General features: G+C 40.4%; 2 protein-coding genes across 2 annotated transcripts in view; both read right to left on the bottom strand.

Moving 5' to 3' along the window:
• Window positions 1–24,943, bottom strand: part of LAMB4 (laminin subunit beta 4) — a 106,940-nt gene that overhangs the window by 15,599 nt on the left and 66,398 nt on the right. The window contains 18 exon segments of the mRNA XM_066342371.1: window positions 2,690–2,758; window positions 2,760–2,852; window positions 3,797–4,017; window positions 7,111–7,271; window positions 10,196–10,571; window positions 14,459–14,500; window positions 14,503–14,554; window positions 16,670–16,890; window positions 17,709–17,776; window positions 17,778–17,934; window positions 19,380–19,537; window positions 20,723–20,850; window positions 20,852–20,910; window positions 20,913–20,936; window positions 20,939–20,969; window positions 22,652–22,692; window positions 22,695–22,793; window positions 23,900–24,092. Coding sequence (XP_066198468.1) covers window positions 2,690–2,758; window positions 2,760–2,852; window positions 3,797–4,017; window positions 7,111–7,271; window positions 10,196–10,571; window positions 14,459–14,500; window positions 14,503–14,554; window positions 16,670–16,890; window positions 17,709–17,776; window positions 17,778–17,934; window positions 19,380–19,537; window positions 20,723–20,850; window positions 20,852–20,910; window positions 20,913–20,936; window positions 20,939–20,969; window positions 22,652–22,692; window positions 22,695–22,793; window positions 23,900–24,092 — 2,193 coding nt within the window.
• On the bottom strand, window positions 5,621–6,167 carry LOC136375828 (small ribosomal subunit protein uS9-like). The gene has a single exon (XM_066341592.1). It carries the CDS (start codon window positions 6,117–6,119, stop codon window positions 5,679–5,681), a length of 441 nt encoding a protein of 146 aa, XP_066197689.1. The 5' UTR covers window positions 6,120–6,167; the 3' UTR covers window positions 5,621–5,678.

The raw sequence follows: 24,943 nt of genomic DNA, 5'->3' as shown, positions 1-24,943 counted from the left end.
TCACCAGCTTGGACCCAAGGTCACTGGCTCGAGCAAGGGGTTACTAGGTCTGCTGAAGGCCTGCAGTCAAGGCACATATGAGAAAGCAATTAATGAACAACTACGGTGTCGCAACGCGCAACGAAAAACTGATGATTGATGCTTCTCATCTCTCTCCATTCCTGTCTGTCTGTCCCTGTCTATCCCTCTCTTTGACTCTCTCTCTCTCTGTCTCTGTAAAAAAATAAATAAAATTTAAAAATTAAAAAAAAAAAGAAGTGAGTTTGAACTCAGTGCAGGGAAGCTACAATGATAAATTCCAAATATTGTGTATACTTGGTGGAGGGATGGTAGTGTTAAAAGGCTGTGATCTAGAAATGTAAATTCTTAAATGTGTTACTCGAGAACGATCATGGACTTCTTCTGGGGATTCCAACAAATTTGAGGAAATAAAAAAAACATAAAGCAATAGGACAATATCACCAGGCAGCTAAACTGTGTTGAGTAAATTGTGACAGAAGAAGGACTAATTAGGACCAAACATAATTAATGGGGGAAAAAAATCTTTCTTCATTTCCCCACAAAGAAGCCTGCTTAATAGAGCTACACATTTTTGTGGACGAGGATGTAATTATATCATTGGCAAATGATGAAACAAAAAAATATTTATATAAGTAACAATATGTATCTTAATTTTTTGAGTTGTTTCTTGATTCTCTAGAACATTTTAAACTATAAAATAGATAGCAGTGGCTAAGAGAACAGATCTTAAAAGTTCTCACAAGTAAAATAATGCAACTGCATGGTGATGTTAACTAAACTTATTATGATTATATTTTTATATATAAATTATCATTTAGCATTATATACATAATCAACTCATTATGTTGTATGTCTAAAACTAATGCAATTGTATCTCAACATAAAAAATGTATAGTAGTAAAAAAATGTATAGTAGTAAGAAACAAAACATAACAATAAAATAAGAATTATAGAAATAAATACTCTGGACAGGCAAGGGTCAAATTACACAGATGAAGTCTCAGCAGAGATTAGTTGATGCCATATTCAGAAAGAAAGAGATTGCTAAATCACTTCATTCCTAAAACAGCTTTCTGCAATCCATCCTCTGTCACAACTGACGCCTGAGAATTCTCTCAGAATCTCTCTGGCACTCTGCCCTCCTCTAATCAGGAGGAAAAGAGCACACTATTCTATCAACATGACAACACTACCCTCACCCTCTTCCCATTCTCCTTTTATGTGCTGAGTGAACCAGAGTCTGCTTATCTGTATTTCAGGGGCCATATTTTTAAAGTATAGTTTAATGTGACTTGTTTAAATGGTGTGAAATTTCTGTTTTTAAGAAGGGTCAATATAATAGTTTAAAATGATATTAAACAATTAAGGATTGTTTTAACCACTAGGATGCCAGGCGAGAGTTTGCATTTGTTATGTTCACTGCTGCACTTCCAACATCTAGATAAATGCCTGGCATATAGTAGGCACTCCGAAATACTTATTAAAGTAATGAAGAATAACATAATTGGAAAACCACATAGCGATACAGAATTATGAGTATGCAAATAAAATTTTTCAACATTTGAAATCTATAGGGAGACCTTCCAGTTGGTTAATCAGAGGTTTGCTCCAGACTTGGATTCTGGGGCATGTGGAGCAAGAGTGCAGGCCCAGCTGGGGCTCAGGTCCACGGAAGTGGGGCTCCCAGAGCAAACTGTTGCTCTGTGTGTGTCTGTGTGGGGGGTGGACACGCATGTGTCATAGGTGGTTCTCACCCCTTTCCCAAGCTCGGCCCTCTGTCTTCCTCTACATTCTGAGATGTCTCCGTGTTTCTGTTACTTGAAAACAGGAATGCTGACTGATGTAATATTTAACTTACATTGGTGAAAAAAAACAAAAACCTTCCACTTTTTAAGAATTTTTTTTTCCTCAAAGGCTCAGTGTAGACTGTCAGAAGAGGAGAGAGCTAGGGAGCGTGTCATCATCTTGTTCTCCAGAGGAATACAATGTATGCACAGAATACCTAAAATCTGTTCATCCTTCTAAGATGGATACAATGTACTCATAGACACACAAAAATAATAAAGTAAACTAGGTAATTAAATTACACTCATCAATATGACAAGAGAAATAAATGAAATCTTTTAAAATTACTAGAAATTCAACTATCAAGTACTTAAATATTAAACCAGTTTTACCATGTTTATCAACCTAGGAAGGAATTCAAGGAATAAGGGTATATTTGTATTAAATTATTTTCTACCATTAAATTAAATTCTAACATCAAAATTTGTATATGGTATTTGGTAGAATTTCAAATATGCCCTTGAATGAATAAAAAAATATTCTTTACTTTGGGAGCTCTATAGTTTTCAAACCTTCAGGACTAGTAGTAGTCTTTGCATTTCCATGTAGTGTCTGCTATAAAAGAAATATGTCCATACAAGTCTATGTCCTACAACATAGAGTAATAGAAATATTACAGAAATAGAAAATGTCAATATTCACACCTACTTCTAAATCAAAATTTATATTTATATCTATAGTTTTACCCTATACATATTTCCAAGCATAATAATGCCTAATACTAGAATCATCCTTTCACTTAGAAGCTAAAAGGCAGCTTCAAGTAGTTTGCTTTCTTTATTGCTACCACTTTACAAATAAAGCAAGAGAGGACATTATTTACATGACTCTTCAGTCTCTTAGCCTGGCTGCTCAAATAGTGAATTATGGACTCTGCTTCTCGAGCTTTCTGAAAGGGCATTCCTCGGGAGGGCCAGGGAGTCACGACAGCTCAGGCCACCACATGATGAGAGCACACATGGCATGTTCCCTCGTTCTCCACATACCTGACAGGAGAAATTATGTTAAAAAGCAACTTGCTGGCAGATTGTTTTTGAATGCCGTCCAGGCTCACTGAGGGAAGGCACTGCTCTAGAACATGTGCTTCTTCAGTAGTTGTGCATGCTCAGTATATGCAGGTGCCCCATTAAATGTTTCCTAGGTAACTGAACCCATATCTGAATTATTTGTTATCAGCACTGTGTTAATCAATGCCTTTTTTTTTTTCTTCTTTTCCAAGCGAGAGGAGGGGAGATAGACAGACTCTCGCATGTGCCCCAACTGGGATCTACCTGGCAACTTCTGTTTGGGGCTGATGCTCTGCCCATCTGGGGCCATGTTCGCAACCAGGCTATTTTTAGCACCTGAGGTGGAGGCTCCACGGAGCCATCCTTGGCACCTGGGGCCAATGCGCTGGACCAATCGAGCTATGGCTGCAGGAGGGAAATAGAGGGGGGGAGGGGCAGAGAAGCAGATGGTCACCTCTCCTGTATGCCATGACTGGAAATTGAACCCAGAACATCTACACACTGGGCTGATGCTCTACCACTGAGCCAACCAGGCAGGGCCCAATCAATGCCATTTTTATACTTATATATACATATTTTTTTTGAAAATTGTCAAATCTCTAGCATTTCCATGTTAATTTTATTAAAAAATAAATAAAAATTACCTTTTACTTATAATGAGGCAAAAGTAGAAATCTGTACCCTTTTGGAAATAGTAAGTAATATAAAATAATAAAATGAAGTCACAAGTTTTACCTTTTGATTTTTCTCAAACTTTGACTTAAGATGTAAATAAATATATATATATTATTTATACATTAGATAACAGAGCATATATATGTTACATATATTTATACATTTATAAAATAAAATAAAGAAGAAATAAAATGTAAGATAGAAAAATAAAATTGAAGAGACCTGTGTACCAAACATTTTTATGACACTATATGAATATTTATCTTTTCCTTCAATATTTGAATATCTGGTATCTTCATCTGTTTTAAATTTTCCAACAACAAGTTTTCTTTTGAGGTTAATGTATCTAAGATGCTGAGTAAGTCAGCCCTGGTTTTCTCAGAGTTATTTATGAGGGAAGTAGTTTCATTGGTTTTCTTTTCAGCAGATGATGATCTGTGATAATACTTCCTGATGCTCTCTGAGGAATTTACACCAACACAAATTGAAGTAAGATAAATGTTGTAAAAACAAAGAAAATTATACATTGGCTATCAAGATAATTATTTCACAATCTGACCACTCTCTGTCTTAATGGCAGTACAAAAAGTCAACATTCTGTTCCTTGAGTTTGTACTTAACGAGGAAGGACTAGATGTAGTATCATAAATATAGACACACTGCATGTAGAACATTGAGCTGAGGCTGCAGACGTGGGTTGGAGTGCTAGTAGTTCTCCTTTCACGGTCTGGACACACCCTTGAGCAAACTGGTTACACTCTTAGACTGTGCATCCTTCTCTGTAAATACATGATAATAATTTGTGAGGACTAATGAGGTATGAAAACACTCTGTGAAGTGTTCTACAAATGTATTAGTTATGAATCCTAATACTACAATAAGCCAACTAAATTTACCTAATTGTATAGAATGGGAGTGGACAGGCTGTTCTGCCAAGAGCCAGGGGGACGAATGTTTTAGGTTTGTCTGCCACAGTGCTTCTGCCAACAGCTCAATTCTGCCATATTGTGTGAAGTCAGCAGCAGACATTACATGAATAAATAGGAGACATTATCTTCTAATGAAACTTTATTTACAAAAACAGAATTGGCTGGCAAACTGTTGTTTGCGGACCTCTGATGTCAAGGCTGATGAATTGCTCTATTAGTCGAGTGCTTTCTGTGTTTGTACTTCCCATCAATTTTCTTCCTTAACCTTCACAAAATGCCATGCGGCATGTACTGGTATGATCACTCTCATTTTAGAAGTGAGTAAACGAGGCTCTGATGGGATAAGCGATTTGCCTGAGGTCTCACTGCTAGTCAGAGGTGAAGCCAGGGTTCAATGCCAGGTAGTCTGACTACAGAAACTGTGTCTTAAGCATGTCTCTCTATTTTCTATATTTTTATTAAAATACAAATTCATGAAGTAGTATGGTATATTTAATGTAAATTATGGTATATCAGGGCTTTAAACTGAGACTTCGTATTTTAGAAACCCAAGTCCTGAGGTCCTATGCTTTATTCCCTACAGAAACATAATCTAGGGACCAACCACACCTTATCTTTTAAAGCTTCCTGGTTCTTACACTATCAAACTCTTAACATACGTGATTTTCTTTTATTATAAAACAAAACAAAACCATTCCTATTGCTTGAAATGATTTTCTTCCTGTGTCTGGTAAATTTATCTTTATTCTGTGAAGCTAAATTCAATAGTCACTTACTCCCTGAAGCCTTCCCTAATAAACTCAGAAGGATTCTGTTTTCACTAGTCTTCTATTCCTGAAACAGTTGAAGATGCTCTAATTTAGTCTTTCTGTTTGCCATTGTTTCTATGCCTGTCTTCCCACTAGGTTGGAATAACTTAAGGGCAAGATTTGCAGTGTTCATCTCCCCAGCACAGTGTCAGCATGGGGAGAATGCTCAGTAACTGCTACTCCATTTCTACCTGGTTTCAGTGACCACTGGTAGATCTCCAGTTCTTTCAGTGGGCACTGTCTTCCAGATTAGAAATCGGAGCAAAATCCTTACTCTTGACATAGCATTTATTGAGCACCATCAATAGTTATTTTACAAAATTTAGGTTTTTCTTTCTTTCTTTTTTTTTTTCAATAACCACTGTTTATTATAAAGGTGGAACCTGATGGGCTTATCGGTAGGATTTCTGGTAGCGAGCACGGGCACCAGGACCTCCAAACTTTTCGGATTCGCAGCGACGGGGATTAGCTACCAGCAGGGTCCGGTCATACTGAATGAGGATGTCCTTGATCTCCTTCTTGGAAGCCTCATCCACATATTTCTGGTAACACGCCACCAGGGCTTTGGAGATGGACTGACGGATTGCATAAATCTGGGCCACATGACCACCACCCTTCACGCGGACTCGAATGTCCACGCCAGCAAATCGTTCCTTCCCCAGAAGCAGAACAGGTTCCAGTAGCTTGTATTGCAGTGTGCGCGGCTCAATCATCTCCAGAGGCCGCCGGTTCACCTTGATGAGGCCATTGCCCCATTTGCAATGCGCCACGGCTGTGGCCGTCTTCTTGCGTCCGAAGACCTGCAGGGACTGCAGAGGACCCTTGGATGGCATTGCTGCGAGAACACACAGGAGATCCTCACCGCGCGGCGCCCACACCGGAAAAAAGCTGGGTTTTTCTTTAGGGCAGCGGTTCTCAACCTGTGGGTCGTGACCCCGGCGGGGGTTGAACAACCCCTGTGTTTTGGTTGTTCGACCCCCGCCGGGGTCGCGTCCCACAGGTTGAGAACCGCTGCTTTAGGATAATTGTCATCTATTTTTTTTTTCTTCTTTAGGTCAAGATCAGATGAAAAACAGGAGCATACACCCAGGACAAAGAAAAGCAGAAAAGCATACAATGTTTTGACCTTGAAATGGGTTCCATTTATATTTCTGCTTTACCTTTCAATTAGATGGATTAGGTATGAATAAATTCAGTGCCTCTCCTGGTAGCAAGTTGTCCATTTCAAATGTAACGGAGAACTCATTGGAAATCAGGAGAAGAGATAATCCAAGTTTTGCTTCATAGTCCTATTTTCCTCCAAGTTGACTTTGGCTTTGATACAGCTACCATTCATTTCAGAGAACTATGCCATATGAATTGTGGTTTCTAGTATGTTACATGACTCCAAACCCCTACAAAGTTCTTATGAGAAAGTAATTTTTGCCTCATGTTTCTTTGCATTTGCAGTTGCTAGAAATGGAGTGGTTTATATGCAGGATGGTATAGAAACATCTCCTATTCCCTTATGCATGTTAGACTTTCTAAGTTGCTGATTTCACAAGATCCTTTGCATGGTTTGGCTCTAGAAGGTTACTTTGGTATTTGCTTTGTATCAGAAATTGTTAGCTTTACTCATTATTTTGAGCGAATGCTATCTAGATTTTGCAATGTTTAAAAAGTTGAAATATTCATATACAAAAATACCTTCATGGGGTGTGTTTTCATATTCTGAAATGCTTGGGCACTATGGCAGTAAGCACAGGGTGGCTCACTAATGGAATGCACTATGGCTTTTAAAAACCTTTGCCCAAAAACAGTCAGTTGAAATGTATTTTCTCTTACCCACAATGCTTGCATTATGGGCACTAGAGTACAAATCCATTTTTTCCTGAACATTTTCAAGTAAGAGGTCTGAGTCATTCCTAATTTTTACTATTTTTTCTTTCAGATCTTGGAATTCATACACTGTTTTCAGTTGCTCACTCAGCTTTATAATCTGTCTCCTACAGAGGAAAATGAGAGTAAACACAGTAAAGCTTATATTATATTTGATAGATTGGTGGAAAAACACATGTAAAAATATTGTCCTCATTATTAGGGCTATTACCTTATAAGTAGAATGTATTGCCCCCTCCCCCATTTTTCATTTGACATTTTATAATTCTTTTTATGACTTATATCTTCCTTATTAATTTAGCTTCCTGGAATATTTCATCACTCACTTAAAATATGCTCAGCATACAAGGTCTAGTAGAATAAAAGTTTTTGAAAATTTCAATATCAATTGTTTTACTCTGTCTCTCTATGCTTTGGGTTTTCAAGAACATATATTCAGACATGGCTCATTTAAATCAGTCTAAGAGAACAAATCTATATTCAGCTCTCAACACAGAACCCCTGCCCAGCCTAGGGTAAGATCAGTTTTTCATTCAGAATAAATCTGCTTCCATCAAGGTTCCTTTTAGTATTACTTATGTACATGGTCTTAACTTTTAATGCCCACAAGTGACAAAGAGATTCCTTGTTGGTGAGTATGCTAGGGGCATGTTCATTTGCCATCACCTTCTTCTCTGATGCTGCAAATCAAGATGAACCCAAAGAGGGCCACACCAAGACACATCATAATTAAAATGCCAAAGGTAAAGATAAAGACAAAGAGAGAATTATAAAAGCAAAAAGTGAAAAGCAGTTAATTACCTACAAGGGAGCTCCCATAAGACTGTCAGATGATCTCTCAACATGGCAGAAGGGACCGGCATGAGATATTCAAAGTATGATAAATCAAAAAGCAGATAAAGAAAAAGCCAAAGGAGTTCATCACCACCAAACAGTATTACAAGAAATGATAAAGGCTTCTTGAAAGAGAAGAAGAAGAAGGAAGAGGAAGAGATGGAGAAGGAGGAAGAGGAGGAGGGGGAGGAAGAGGAGAAGGAAGAGGAAGAAGAAGGAGTAGGAGAAGGAGGAAGAAGAGGAGGAGGAGGAGGAAGAAGAAGAGGAAGAGTGGGAGGAGGAGAAGGAGAAGGGGAAAAAGGAGAAGAAGAGGAAGAAGGGGAAGGAGGAGGAAGAGGAGAAGAAGAGATAAAACATGTGAATAGTGACATGTCAATATCTACATACTTATCAACAACTACTTTAAATGCTCTTAATTTAAATGCAATTATTTTATATTACTTTAAATACATTAAATGCTCCAATCAAAAGACATACAGTGACTGAATGGATAACAAAGCAATACCCTTACATATGTCGTCTATAAGAGACTCACTTTAGATAGAAAGACACACAGAGACTGAAAGTAAAGGGATAGAAAAAGATATTTCAAGAAAATGGAAATGAGAAATAAAAAGCTGGGGTAGCAATATTTGTACCAGAAGAAATAAACTTTTTTTTCTTAAGTGAGAGGAGGGGAGACAGAGAGACAGACTCATATCATACATGCATCCCGATTGGGATCCACTCGGCAACACCTGTTGGAGCTAATGTTCAAATCAACCAAGCTATCCTTCGTGCCTGGGGGTAACACTCAAACCAACTGAGCCACTGGCTGTGAGAGGGGAATAGCGAGAGAAGGGGGAGAGGGAGGGGAAGAGAAGCAGATGGTCATATCTCATGAGTACTCTGACCAAGGATTGAACCTGGGATGTCTGCATACAGGGCTGATGATCTATACACAGAGCCAACTGTCCAGGGCCACAAAATAGACTTTAAACTAAAGTCTATAATTAGAGACAGTGAAAAACCCATCAACTCTATTTATGGTGAAGAATTTCAAATCTAAATTGAAAAGACATATGTATCGGTATATTCATTGCAGCATTATTTATAATAGTCAAGATATGGAAGCAGCATAAGTGACCATCAACAGATGAATGGATGAAGAAATGGTGCATATATACAATGAAATATGCCTCAGCCATAAAAAAAATAAATGAAATCTTGCCATCTGCAACAACATGGATTAACCTAATTAGGGTATTGTGCTGAGTGAAATAAGTCATAGAGAGAAAGAAAAATACCATTTTATTTTACTTATATGTGGAATCTAAAAAACAAAATAAACAATCAGATCAGAAACAGAATATAGAGTAGATAAAAGGTGAGGGGATTTAGAAGTACAAATTGGTAGTTACAAAAAAAAAAGAAGTACAAATTGGTAGTTACAGAATAGTCATGGGGATGTAAAAGTACAGCATAAGGAATATAGTCAATAACATTCTAATAACTAAGTATGGTGTCAGATGGGTATGAGACTTATCAGGATGATCACTTATAAGTTATTTATTATTTATTTATTTATTTATTTATTTATTTATTTATTTATTTTACAGAGACAGAGCGAGAGTCAGAGAGAGGGATAGATAGGGACAGACAGACAGGAACGGAGAGATGAGAAGCATCAATCATCAGTTTTTCACTGGGGCACTTTAGTTGTTCATTGATTGCTTTCTCATATGTGCCTTGACCATGGGCCTTCAGCAGACTGAGTAATCCCTTGCTTGAGCCAGCGACCTTGGGTCCAAGCTGGTGAGCTTTGCTCAAACCAGTTGAGCCCATGCTCAAGCTGGTGACCTTGGGGTCTCGAACCTGGGTCCTCCACATCCCAGTCCGATGCTCTATCCACTGCACTACCACCTGGTCAGGCCACTTATAAGTTATATAATGTGTCTAACCACTGGGTTGTAAACCTAAAACTAATATAATATTGTATGTCAACTGTAATTTAAGAATAAAAATTATTAAAAAAAGAAAGAGACAAAGATAATTACCAGCCTGATTATTAACTTATCATAAATGACTATTAACAATTATCATTTCCCTAACTTGCACATACATTTGAGTACATTTCTAAACTGAAGGTTATTAAAGCTCAGTAGAAGTTAAGATAAATCAGGAACTTCACTATCTATTGCTTGAGCACAAATCTTACCAAACAGAGTCATGATAATCCTTGACTTTTAAGAATTCCCCAGATGAGAAAACAGGATATTTCAAAATTCTTTCTATTTCAGACATGTTCTCTCTGAGGCCTTTGAAGTCAGCCTCACAGACAGACAGGGTCTCTCTTTTATCTTCCACATTAGTTGTCAGCCTAATTAACCCTTGCACTGCTCTGGAGAGGGAAGAAATGGTGTGGTTCCATTGATCAAAGCACAAATGACACCGAGGACAAGCAGGAATTTCCTGGCTGTGACCCCGTGCACAGCGATCACATCGCTGGCTGCTGACACCTTCCCGGCAGTGTCACGTGCTTGTGTCCTGATCACACATGGGCTTCTCGGTACCTTCCCTGTTGCTTTCATATGCTAAAGAGGAAGAGAGAATGAGCAGAGATGTCACTCACCTTATCTTTGCTGATGACTACCTCCAGAATAAAAAATTCTTTCTTCTCCTGAGACTCTCCCAACTCCCATTTCTAAGGCGAACATTTAAAACTGTTATAATTCCAGAGATCCATGCAATGGCCATTAAAATAGACCATTCTTCTTTTCATCCCACTAACAAATCAGTTCATGGTTTCTATATGGAAAAAATCAAGTGTCTTTAATGTGAGTGTGAGTGTGTGGGGGGTGGTATTTTACCTATTTCAATGAGGAACATGGATCTGATATTGGCGGCACACTAGTGACCACTGTTAGTGTCCCCAAGGGTGACTCAGGCATGTCAAAGACTCTCTAAGAATTTTTCCATTATATAAGGAGGACGATCCTATTCTCAAACAAAGTGGATTGGGGAGGATTACTTTTTGGTATTTACCCAAAATCTACACATAAATGCTTATAGCAGCTTTATTCATAACTGAAAAAACTTGGAAGTAACCAAGAGGTCCTTTAGTAGGTGATGAGATAAATAAACTGTAGTGCAATTAAACAATAAAAAATATAATTCATAATGGTTACCCAAGGGAGGGGGTGGGGAGAGGAGTAAAGAGGGACAAATATACAGTGATGGAAAATGATCTGACTTTGGGTGATGGGCACACAATGCAATTAACAGTTCAAATGCTACAGAAATGTTCACCTGAAACCTATGTACTCTTATTGATGAATGTCACCCCATTAAATTTAATTTTAAAATAAAAATATTCAGTGTTAAAAACAAATGAGCTTCAAGCTATGAAAAGATGTGGAGGAAAATTAAATGCTTATTAATTAAATGAAATAAGCCAATTTGAAAAGATTACATACTTTATGATTCCAACTATAGAACAATCTAGAAAATGTAAAACTAGTGAGACAATAAAAAAATCTGTGGTTGGCAGAGGTGGAGTGAGGCAGATAGAACAGGTAGACCAGAGAGGATCTGTAGGGCAGCGGAAATACTCTGTATGCTACTATAATAATGGCTACATGTCATTATCCATTTGTCCAAACCCATAAAATGGGCAATGCCAGGAGTGGACTATACCGTTAATTATGGACTTTGGTGATTACACTGCTTCAGTGCAGGGTCATCGGTTGTGATAGATGTACCACTCTCTTGGGGATGTTGATCTTGGGAAGGAAATGCATGTGTGGGGGCAGGAGGCATATGGGAAATCTCTGTACTTGCCTCTCAATATTTCTGTGAACCTAAAATTACTCTAAAAATCGTCTTTTTTAAAAGGAAGAAAATTAACCTTATTTTGTCCTAATAAAAAAATAAAACCATGCACTTTAGTTAAGTAGGTTTTTGATTGTAAGCCTAAGGATGGAGGCTGGGAGAACTACTGAAGTAACTTCAATTTCCAAAAGGCCAGTGAATCATTGGCCTGTGTGTATAATTGAGCTAACTGCAAGGAACAAGAGATTTAAAAATGCTTTTGACAGCTTCAATAGAAATAATGCCCATTACAAATAAAAACTGATTAACATATTAGGCTCCTCAACTAGACATCTGTCTGGCATGTTCACTTTGGTCCAGAGCCTTGGCAAGAAGCACTTGGGGACGGCACGGTCACCTGCCCAGAGGAAAGCCAGAGTTCTCCTTGTTAGCTGCTCCTCTCCAGGGTTCTCAGCAGGGTCTGCGTCCTGCGTTGGCCATTTGCAAAGTTTTCTCTATAAAAGATGAAAGCATTTATATAAAATGAGATTACTGAAATATTAGAGGAACACAAGGAAAGAGGCTGAAACAGATTTTCTAAGGGCCATAATCCCTCCCTGGTATTTAAAGTAGCAATTCAATTTAGAAAACTGAGCAGGACTGGGGAAGACCATTCAGACTATGTATTTGAATAGGACAAGGAAATGAAAGTTAAAATTTTTTTTTTACTTTTAAAATTACAAAAGCACATTTATAAAGGAATGGAAAGGAAGAAAGAGTTACAGTGTATGCTGAGGTGGCCACGGTGACAACCCCCATCATACTTGTCATTCCTTTACATGACTTCTTTCAGTAGCTGACCCTAAATAGAGATTCAAACATCCCTTCTCCTAGAACTTCACCCAGGTTTCAATTCTGTACTGTCTAATATGGTAGCTAATGACCACATGTGGCTGTTTAGATTTAACCAAATTAAATAGAACAAACCATTCTTTTTCTCATTTGCACCAGCCACGCTGCAAATGCTCCACAGCTAAATGTGGGTGTGGCCCTGCCCTGGGTGGCGCAGATGTAGGCATTTTCATCTTCGCAGAAAATTACACTGGGTAGCACGACTCTAAGTCCTTCAGCGAGTGCTGAGACGTGGCCTGGGAGGCACTTGGACACAGATGCCCTGACGTTAGGGGACTGTCTTGTTTGTTCTCTACCTAGAGCAGTGGTTCTCAAAGTGTGCGCCAGGGCACACTGGTATGCCCTAGAAGATTTCCAGGTGCGCCCTATGGTATTCCAGAGAAATATGTGCCTGTTGGGGACCAAAAAACCAACAGGGTTTTTGGAGTTTAGAATTTTGGGGGACAGAGGTGTGGGGAATTGGCTGTAAGCTGAAAGTCTGCCCAACCCCCCACCTCACTTGCCTGATTAGATTGCAAAAGGCTGTTAAGCTGTGGTGCTGGATTGTTTACACGACCCCCCAAGTTCCCTGGAAAGATTGGAGGCAAGTTTCTTCTATCCTTTGTTTGGTGTAAAGCTAAGATGATATGTATGGTGGGGATTTTGGATTGATGATTAAACATAAGGAATTGTCTCTTGAAATCTTTTGAATTTCTATAAAAGAAGAATATGTGGCAATATCTGGAAAAGCTTTGAACATTTTACTACAATTTTCAACATCCTATTTATGTGAATTAGGATTTTCTACCCTCAACACAATTAAGAGTAAAAAGTGAGGAAGTCTTCAATGTATTGATGAGGAAATGAGAGTTTGCTTTTCAAATATATGCCCAAACATTGAAGAAATTACTAGGACACATCAGGCTCATGTTTCTTATAAACATAAGAATGAAATAATTTAACACATTCGTGCCAGGACCTGCCAAATTTACTAAATCTTACTAAGAATGTATTTATATATATAAAAAGATAACCTTTTTTTATTTTATTTTATTTTTAACCTCTTTTTTACAAATTCTAAAAAGCATAACTCAAAAAATGTAACAAAAATGTTTTTTAATGTCAGAATAAATTTAAATTTGTCGTTATTTATTTCACTTAATTACCATTAAAGCACACTTGGACTTTATATATTTTTTCTTTAATATTTGACTTAATTATTATAACATATTTCTCAGAAATTTGTATATAGTGCGCCTACAATTATTTGTAGGATTTTAAATGCGCCCTGACTTCAAAAAGTTTGAGAACCACTGCCCTAGAGTATCCGGGGTACTCTGTGAGTGCGATAAAGTAAACGAATACGTGGGTATGGGATAGACCTGGCGCGGACCGTGCTGAGGCGGCCTCTGCTGGTTTCCTGCGATCCCCTCTCAGCCTGTATCTCAATCCAGAGCAGCTGTTTTTGTCAAGATGTTTCTGAATAGCAGGAAACTGGCTACAAGTCATGATCTCAGAGGTCTGTTCCATTTTAATAACTTTGAGGAATGTTAAAATAGACTACAAGTTTGAATATAGGCTAACATTTAATACAGCCCAAAGTTTTAATACGGGAGATAAAAGTATTTTATAGGGCTACAAAAACTGTTATTTTCAAAACTAGGATTAAACTTTGTGAGTGTTCTACCAAATACAGGAGTTTGACATTGGTTGGCTCCTAGCACACTCGTGTTAGGGCCAGGCTGGCTGTACCCGTGTGGTTAGAGACACCAATACTCACGAGCACAGGGCCCCAGTGGAGCTCCATAATAACCCTCCCGCTCTCAGTGCAGTGCTTCCCACCACAGCCCAGTCTCCACGGACATTGGCCCGTAACCTGTGGAAACATGCAGGGGTAAGGAATTAGATCAGCTTTCTGATCTAAAAAAAAATTATACGTTTTAATACAAAACAGTTCTCTCTCCCAATGATTTAGAACATACAGCTGTGCGAAGGCAGGGGAAGGGTGATTCCCATGGCCAGCAGCCACCCGACAGTACCCAGGATCAGGAGTTCATGAGTTTTGGCTTAGGGCTCTCAACTATACCGCCTGCTTCTAGCTGTTCAAGGCCAGGTGGCCTCCAGCTGGGAAACATACACAGATGTAAATGAAAACAAAACAAGTCATGGGAGACGGCCACATTCTTATTCTTTTCCTCTTCAGTTAAGGGAGTTCTCCCAAAACACAGGGAGGAAAGACCCGGACTGACATTCATCAATTCATTCGGCAAATAATGTTTCCATGATGGAATGTCTGATCGAGTTTCTCCTAGTTGGGCCAGTGTGTTTTGCTCAACAAAACATTTTTTGCACTTGAGGGTTGGTCATTTAATGACAGTTATTTAACTGTGTTTTTGGGAACAGGCTGAACTTTACTCTCCCAACTGGATTCTTTACCAGCTTTTTTGAAAACTGAGGAGGTTGCAAAATTAACGAGAGAAAAATTCAGAAGCAAATCACTATTGCAGCGGTCCTAGGTTATACTTGACCAAACCGGCTTAAACAGCAAGCACTCTACCACTGTGCTTCTAGTGAATAAGTGCCAGATTGGAGAAGGGACTGGAGCTATTATGTTTCTACCCATCTTTGGGGCAACCACTAGCTTCTGCTCAATACAGAGAGTTATGGGGAGCTTGTTGCTCCCGAGGGCTGTCATATTGCTGGTTGTCCTTAGTTGTTGGGCAATGCTTTATTTCACTGATGCAGAATCTGCTCCTTGTAATTTGTTCCCATCATTCTAGCCTCTCTTATGGGCTACACAAGACAGGCAGACTCCCTCTTTCCTCTGACATTCCTTTTCCCACCTGCAGACAGTCATTCTCAACTTGTGTTTGCTGCTGTTCTTCGGGCTGACCACCCTTAATTCCTTCAAGCCTTCCTCACAGAGTAATATGGTTCTATCCACTATCCTGGTTGTCTTCTTTCAGACACAAGTTAGTTTGTTAATATAGTATCTATAATGTGGTACTCAGAAATGACAATGTTCACAGAGATGTCTGGCTAGTCCAGACGACATTGGGACAACGACTGTCCTGAAGCTGGGGCTGGCGCTCTCCCTGCTCCCGCCCAAACAGCCCCTCCACACAGCTGGCTCGTGTGCAGCACACAGGGAAAACCCTCAGATGTTTTTCACATGAGCTGTTGCCAAGTTATTACTCCCACCCTGTAGTTATGCAAATTTTAAAAACACAACTGCAATATTTGACTTGTATCTATTAACATCTCATCTTATTTCCAGACAAGGCAGCCTATTAGGGTATCTTGACTCTTGTTCTGTCTTTATCGCAACTTTGCAATATCTGCAAATCTGATAAACATTTTTCTCTAACTCCATCTTAAGCTCTTGATGAAAATTTTGGACGGAAAGTTTAGTGTCTCTGTAAGATTACCCTGGGGCCCACCTACTAGCTGAGATAGAGACATTTATCACAGTTGTTTGAACAGCTGAGAATCTAAATGTTCACATGCCTCCTCTGTACTCCAATGAAAGTATTTCCCAATTCCCCTCTGCATTCCCTATGGACCAGACAACCCACATCTTCTTGTTCTGAGGGCTCCCTGGTCAAACCAATGCCAGCTGGTCTTCGGCATCACAGGCTTCCTCGGTCTCCGTGATGGAACTGTGCTCCTTGTTGAGTGCTATTACCAATATGCTTCCCAAAAGGCCTAAGAAGCATGCCAGGGAGTTATGTAATGAACATGAGGAGTTCCTCCTGACTTAGGAAGCCAAGCAGTCATGTGGAGGTCTACCAGTTCGTCTTGTGGTTGGTGCTGCAGGTGTGAAGAGTGGAGGGGAGCACATAGAACAGGCACAGCCACCTGGTGCCTGGATCTTGGTTGCTAATACTGTAATTATCCAACAAAAAGAACTAGCACTCCTTGAAGAAATAGGTGATTCTAGAAAAGGGCAGGAAATACTCAAGATGAGCTTAGTAACTTTAAAGTATTTTACCTGGTCACAGTGGGTACCATGAGAGTTCCGGGGGTCACAGTCACAGGGCTGACATCCTCTGCCGGGGACCAGGTTCCAGTATCCATCAGCACAATGGTCACAGGTCTGACCTGTGACACTGGGCAGACAAGGGCATGTGCCAGTGTCAGGGTCACAGAGGCAAGCTCCCTGACCAGGGGAACAAGCAGTGGTATTCACGCCAGAAGGATGATAGGAGCATCCTGAGATTACAGGAGGTAAATTCAGTGATAAGTCTGGCTTTCAACAATCTCTGCAAACAGTTTTTTAGACCTGTATGTATCATTTCTCCAAAGAGCTCAAGGACATAACACCTTACAATAGTACAAACTTTATCAAAGATTCTTAAGAAGTCGAATCCATTCAACTGCTGTTGAGCTCCCCAAACAGCAGTTTCATATGGTTGTGCCTATTATGTTCCGTGAGCTCACAATTAGAAAGACCCCACTTTCTCACTTTTTCTCTCACACCATTCACCAAAGTTCCATTATGTAAAAGATCTGAAAAAAAAAAATGGTTTCCTAAATTGACATGGGTGACCTGAAAGAGTTAAGATCTCTCCTAAAAAAGAACAGTTTATTTCTCCTCTTTCTTTATCCTGAATTAGACCTGTGTTCTCTTCTGTATCAGGATTCTTGTACTTACACATTAAAGTCACTTGATGAGCATGTCACAGTGCAGACCCCTGGGCCTCACTCCCAAAGAGTCAATGCCGTGGATCTGAGGGACAGCCCAGGAGTCCACATGTGAATACCCCAGCTGCACCCCAGTGACTGGCACAGTGCACCTTGGACTGTATTCTGCCAAACAATGCTCAAAACCCACTAAGCAGGAGCTGAAGGCAACAGCTGGCAAGGGCAAACCAGTAACACCAGTGAGCATGCTGCAGCCGTAGCCCTTCCTGATGATGAGTTCAGCCCCTAGCTCGGCACTCAGTGGGCACTGACCCAGCTGGCCTGACTGAAGATGCACGGGAGAGCTGCCACTTGGTGGCCGTGAGTCCCTTGGGAGCCCTGCACACTTATTTTGCAGGTCTGATTGAGGGCTGACCCAAAGTGACCGGGTGTGCAGAGCTGGCAGCTGGGCCCCAGTGTTGTGCAGACACTTCAGGCAGTCCCCTGTGACTCGGCTGCAGGACTCTGGGTCAGTCACATCGGTGTTGTTGTTGCAGGCACATGGCTGGCAAGGCACTCCAGAAATTTCTGGATTTCCATAGAAACCAGCAGAACATCTTTCACAGTGCTTACCTGAAAGATGAGGAGAGGAAAAGGAAATGAGATGAGGTGTGTGTGTCTGTGTGTGTGTATGTTGGAGGAGGGGGGGGGGTGCAGATTGGAATAGATAGAGAATAACTGGGCTCTTCTAGGGGTAATGAGAGGTCACACATTGAGGAGGAATAAGAAAAAGTGTTCTAATTTAAAACAAAACATTCCCTTTAATTTATTATTCATCTAGAGAATGAAGTGATTATTCAGAGCTTTAAAGTCCTTGGTGAAGAATGGATGCTAATCATTCTTAAGAACCTAGAGTTGTGGGCCCAGGACTGGATTCTTATAGAACCAGGGCCACTGTAGTGATCCCCAGGACCCAAAGCTTCTTTCAGTTCCTCCCCTCCCTAGGCCCAGCCCTCCCCATCCTCGAGGTCACAGAGCAGCAGCCTGAGAGACATGTCCAGAAGTGAAGATGGGTAAGAGAGGTTCCCTTGATGTCTGAGCCCGAGGGTGCTCTTAGTTAACACTGCAGGAAGAAATCTCCCTTCCCTCCTATACTCTTTACCCTGCCAACCCCAAGGTAACAGCACTTGTTTAGGTGCCCAAACTATGGTCCACTAGCTACATTTTGGTTCATCCCATTTAGAAATGCTCTGGTAGCCAATCATGGTCTCGGTTCTTAAAAAACCAACCAACCAAGCCAAAGTATACATGGAGAAGAGACTGTAAGGGAAGAGGTGAGACTTAACTAGAGACATGTGTAACCTTAGAGGTAACAAATAATAAAAAAATTAACAATGTAATTCATTATCATGATGGTAATTATCACAGAAGAAAATAAGAGTACCATATTTTTAAAGTGTGATTAAATCAAGTGTACTTTATAAACTTTTCCCCTTGTTTATATTAGATATTTACACTCATGCTAAAACTATGCAAAATAAAATTTTTCATTGAACAACAGACACAAATATTGAATTAACTTATATGGTTTCTATTCAATGCCCAAATCAGTGCTTCCAGACTTCTGAAAAACTTAGTTGTGTCTGTCACATACCAGTCAAATTGATTGCTTCGGATTATACAAATAAAAGACTTGACTTGTTAAATTTTTTTACTTTTTAATTGCTTATGTTATATGTAATATATTAACATATTTACTTAATCACATATATATCTTAACATATGATGATCTTATTATAAAGAGATTATTTTGGTTTAAACCCATTGGGTCAGTTAGTTTTCCAGAATAGTATTAAAAATTATAGCTCAGTAGGATAGATTTTAAATTGTCATTGGTTTTGAATTGTTGAAATTCTTTATTTGTAAAGCAGCAATTTACCAAATTTTATCTTCTTACCATTAATTTATTTTCTGCAACACCCACTTGGCTAAGGCAGATAAACTATTAATATGTGGTTATTTTTCACACAGCAGTGTGAACCAGAAGGAAAACAACCATCATATAGTACACTGTTCACCTGCATAACCTTGACGACAATTGCACAGTAAATCTGAGTTCCAAGGACTCTGATAACAGGAATGGGCAAAATACTGATTGCTTGAGGGAACATCTGGACATGACCAAGGATGGCAAGGCTGTCCTGAAGAAAGATTTCCATAGTAACTGTCGATGCATCTGTCAAGGCAATTTCTTTTTACCAAAAATGTTCCAGGAAAAGCTTACATATTAGCCAGTGTGAATTTGCTATGCATTAGGGCCATGCAACTCTGAAAACTCAATAGTTTAGGAGACGCTTATTTGCTCTGCACAAGGATTTTTGCTATTGAAAGTCCCATGATGTAATCATTAAACTCAATATAATAGCAGTTAGTTTACATGTTTTATTTTAGGAATATAAAAAGCAAAGTGCCAGGCAAATGCCTGTTATTGATTTAACAGTGGCTGTTAAATCAGTAACAAGATTTGAAGGGGCCCTGGCCAGTTGGCTCAGTGGTAGAGCGTCGGCCTGGCGTGCAGAAGTCCTGGGTTCGATTCCTGGCCAGGGCACACAGGAGAAGCGCCCATCTGCTTCTCCACCCCTCCCCCTCTCCTTCCTCTCAGTCTCTCTCTTCCCCTCCCGCAGCGAGGCTCCATTGGAGCAAAGATGGCCCGGGCACTGGGGATGGCTCCTTGGCCTCTGCCCCAGGGGCTAAAGTGGCTCAGGTCGCAACAGAGCAATGCCCCGGAGGGGCAGAGCATCGCCCCCTGGTGGGCGTGCCGGGTGGATCCGGTCGGGTGCATGTGGGAGTCTGTCTGACTGTCTCTCCCCGTTTCCAGCTTCAGAAAAATACAAAAAAAAAAAAAAAAAAAAGAAGATTTGAAGGGTGATAGCATGACCCTCTACCTTCCCACCCAGAGCAGTCATTCCACACTTAAAACTGCTGCATGTCTATGCAGTCGTCTTTTGGAGAGCATTGTGAGATTAAAACAAGACAAAAAAATTAGGCCCTGGCCGGTTGGTTCAGCAGAAGCGAGTCAGCCTGACATGTGGGAGTCTGGGGTTTCATTCCTGACCAGGGCACACAGGAGAAGCGCCCATCTGCTTCTCCACCCTTCCCCCTCTCCTTCCTCTCTGGCTCTCTCTTCCCCTCCCGCAGCCAAGGCTCCATTGGAGCAAAGTTGGCCCAGGCGCTGAGGATGGTTCCATGGCCTCTGCCTCAGGCTCTAGAATGGTTGCAGAGGAGCAATGCCCCAGATGGGCCAAGTATCATCCCCTGGTGGGCATGCCGGGTGGATCCCGGTCGGCCGCTTAAGGGAGTCTTCTGCCCCCCACTTCTCACTTCGGAAAAACACACACAAAAAAATTAAAAATAAAAGTACATATGAATTTCATATCTTTCACAGTTTCTTCCAGTTGTAAACCTACCACAACTGAAGCACAATCCTGTTTCTGGATCACAAAGCTCTGCAATCCCATTACAAAGGCAAGGGTGGCAGTTGGGAAACCCCAAAATAGCCCTGCAGGCACCGGTCACAATGGTGGCCAGCCACCAACTGCTGGCAGGGCGCTGTCCTGTTATTTGGTCATACACATGCCCTTTGAGCCTTGAGGGTGGCAGTGACATGCTAGATAAAGCAGAGAGAAGCCTGTTGGGGTGGGGACAAGTGCTGTGCTGGTGAAAGATGTACAGTTCTAACCTTGCCATCCCTAACTTCCTGCCCTCTCCTACCCAAGGTGAACAAGGTGAGTCGCTGCCATGCCTGGGCAGGACCTACTGTGGAGTACCAGGTGAATGGTCAAGAACAATTCACAGCTTCACTCAATAAACAGCAGGTTGTGAACAACCGTGTTTGGTAAACATTGTTTATACAGAGGAACTGAACAAGTACCGTGTTTTGTTTTTTTTTGGTATTTTTCTGAAGTTGGAAACGGGGAGGCAGTCAGACAGACTCCCACATGCGCCCGACCGGGATCCACCCGGCATGCCCACCAGGGGGGGATGCTCTGCCCATCTGGGGCGTTGCTCTGTTGCAACCAGAGCCATTCTAGCGCCTGAGGCAGAGGCCATAGAGCCACCCCCAGAACCCAGGCCAACTTTGTTCCAATGGAGCCCTGGCTGTGGGAGGGGAAGAGAGAGACAGAGAGGAAGGAGAGGGGGGAGGGGTGGAGAAGCAGATGGGCACTTCTCCTGTGTGCCCTGGCCGGAAATCGAACCTGGGACTCCTGCACACCAGGCCAACGCTCTACCACTGACCCAACCGCCCATGGCCAGTACCATGTTTTTAATGACTTGAACTTTCATGTATCATGAAAGTCAAACTTTAAGACTAAAAAATATAAGACAGCCCCCCCCCCCCCGCCCAAATGGTCAGATTTTCTTTCTCCTAGACAAGACAGTAGAGGCTCAATCCTTTTCTCCTAAATTGTTGAATCCTTTGTGCTGATCTTCCCTATACAAAGAAAAAAGAATGTGATACCTGCTTGTTTGACAGGTGCTACATGGAATAAAGGTTTGCTCCTTGTGTATATTCCTTTGTGTATTTCCAGTACTTTATATTTTTTTAAAGGAAAGGAAAAAAATAGTGATGATGGATCTAAGCTGTTTCATGGGCTCTTTGCTAGACAGGCAGTGACCAGGAATCAGGACTGAAAAGATATATTTTCCTGCCTGAAAGGAGATTTATGGATCTCGTGGTTTTCATGGTTCCCAAGGTAGGTTTCTGCGAGAAACAGTGTTTTCACGAATGGTTTACATTGTGAACAGAACTATAGACCCTGAACATGATGGCCATGCTAACTGAATTTACAACTGTGGATGAAACCTCATCTAAACCCTTATTAATGGGCAGCTTTTAAAATAAGTTCAAAGACTGTTTGTGACCTCAGCATCAAGAAGCGTAATATCCTGGTCCCAGTGTTGTCCTCTTTCTCAATCAACCAATGTCACTGTTTCAGCCTTCCCAGACACAGGGCTCACTTGCTGGGTCACACCGCTGATTTCCCATCATGGTGTTCTATGTCCTACTTGGACCACCAGCTACTCAATACAGGCTGCAAGCTCCCAGAAGCATGGACCATGGTTTTATCACCACACTTCCCAGCACAGCTCTGCACAGTCAGTGTCCAGTGAATGGATGCATGAGGTACGGCAGAAAAGGTGTCAGTACGTTTTATCTGCACAGTCTGAATAAAGTAGTCAAATTCTCAATCCTCTCCCCTTTTAGACTCCCCAAAGCAGTTTTTCCTGCCTAGGAAACTGCAAGGTTGTGCACAAGAGTGTTTCCCTTAACTGGTTTTTGTTACGTCCAGTGACAGCCGTGGCACCCCAAACTGTAGCTTCCTGCTGAGACCTGTTACAGCAGCATCCAGCCACATGAGGCTTACACTGTCACTGGCCTCCAAAGCGGCTGCAGCTGGTCCCCACCAAACCCTCGGGGTGACATTTGCAGGCTGCAGGGAATGAAAGAAGTAAGTTAGAGGTGAAGGAAGTGACAGAGAAGCACCTCATCCTGTTTAGTGCACCTCGCTTTCATTTGGAACCTTTCTAGTCCTTAAAAACTAGAAGGGATTATTATCTCTTCTCTGTGAAAGGGTGATAATATAGGACCTGCCTCATGGGATTATGAGGATTAAAGGTCATAATGCCTGTGAAATACTTAGAACAGTGTTTGGCATGTAGTAAGTGCTCAATAAACATTTAATAAATGTAACAACAATAAACATTACTTAAGTTCATTGAAGGCTTAAATTATTTTAATAATTAGTTGTTCCAATGTAATTATTATTATTGATATTAATGTTACTTCAATTCCTGATGATCTATTTTGGTGCTGGACTATACTTTTAATTTTTCTTATTCCATATTTTTCATGAGACTGTGGACACCCTGAAGCCATAGTCCTTCAGTGTAATGGAAAAACATTTGCTTGGACCCTGAAAGCCCAGGCTCTCACTGTAGCTGTCAGTCTATAGCAGTGGGTCTTAACTGGGGGGAATTTTGCCCCCAGGGGACTTATGACACAATTTGGAGATATTTTTGGATGTCACAACTGGGACAAGGCTGCTACTAGTATCAGGTGGGTAGAAGGCAGGGATGTTGATAAATACCTTATAATGCACAGAGAAGACCCCACCCCACCCTCACAACAAAGTATTATCCAGCCCAAAATTTCAAAACTGTGGGTGAGGACCCTGTTCTACAGTTTAGTGACACGGGCAAGCTAACTAATAGTTTTGGACCCTAATTGTCTCACTTATTAAATGAAGGTTTGGGGATGAAAGAAGTTGTTTAGAGTTCATTTCAGAACTAAATTCCCCAGATTCTAAATAAATATTTTAGGACTATTGCTCCAGCTATCTAGCATCTTAATGCTACTCCAAGGCTCCTCTTTCTAGGAGGTTCCTATACTGCACAGTATGATTCCAACAGACTGCTCTGTGTATCTAATCGTTGGGCAAGTGATTGGTTGTTTGAACTAGATGCTAAAATAAATTAGATAGATTCACTCATGATTCAAAAAGTGTTTTTACAGGCAGCAGTGCTATGTAGAGCTGACTCAATGGATACTCAGCCACTGTCCCATTGTGCAGCCTGGCAGACATGCTGGCTACAAGCCTTTCACATGCTCCAGGGAGCACCTGAGCTCTCATTTCCAAGGCAATTTCAACACAGGTGTACAGTTGATATTCATCTAAATCTGGCTTGCTGCAGAAAGCCTCCAATGCACTGATTTGGGGAAGAAGACCAACCTTTTAAAAATAATGAGAAAAGAAGACATGTTCACAACTGTCTGCTGTTCTGATTCCAGTTATAAAAAAACAGATCCGTATTGAGAATAATGATTGAAAAGAGACTCAGACTCAATTCAATTCTTTAAATTGCTTATGACTAAATATTTTAAGATTTTCAACTGATTTAAGAAGTCTTCAGCTAAATATTTTTATTTATTGACTAACAGTAAAGAAAACAAAAGAGCCCATATCTTTTTATTGCCCTTATTACTATATTTTAATTTGCTAATAAATTTGTCTTAGACTTGAAAGATGTTTAACTAGGCTACTTGTAATAAGAAATTATGGCTTAGGGTATTCCATAGTGTTACTGTGGAACTTTAATTCCACAAATTTTTTTTTTAAGTTTTGTCTTTTTCAATTACATATGGAAGTGGTTTTCTGCCACTTGGAGATTCACAGACTTAGATTAATATACCAAAGACTCTGAGAAGTCCTGCAAGAAAGATACTCTTTAAACTCAGTGTTTTCAGACTCATTGAACCATTTGGTCCTATATTCAAATAAAATCAGTAAGTCACAGATGCATCTTGGGAATTGCCGGTTTAGATCATACAGCTATTATGGGAACAAATGCATCATACATTTATTCTCAAGGAGAAATAATCTATAGTTTAACATCTCTGTGAAGAAAAGCTTTATGGTTATATTTTTTGAGAAGATTTTATCTAAGTTATAGCCTAATACTATTTGGAAAGTTTATAGCTTCAATAATATGGTAGAGAAGTGTTGGTATAGCAGGTTAATCACACTAATTTGGCTATTTCAAATGACAGAAAAACAGCTTTGTCAATAAGTTTTAATTCAGC

Source organism: Saccopteryx leptura, chromosome 6 (genome assembly GCF_036850995.1).
Source record: "Saccopteryx leptura isolate mSacLep1 chromosome 6, mSacLep1_pri_phased_curated, whole genome shotgun sequence".
NCBI lineage: Eukaryota > Metazoa > Chordata > Mammalia > Chiroptera > Emballonuridae > Saccopteryx > Saccopteryx leptura.
The sequence above is the reverse complement of the archived record's forward strand: the minus strand, read 5'-3'. Positions and strand labels throughout refer to the sequence as shown.

Bases quoted from the DNA above. Each gene is read 5' to 3' on its own strand.
- LOC136375828 (XM_066341592.1), bottom strand. From the start codon at position 6,119: ATGCCATCCAAGGGTCCTCTGCAGTCCCTGCAGGTCTTCGGACGCAAG.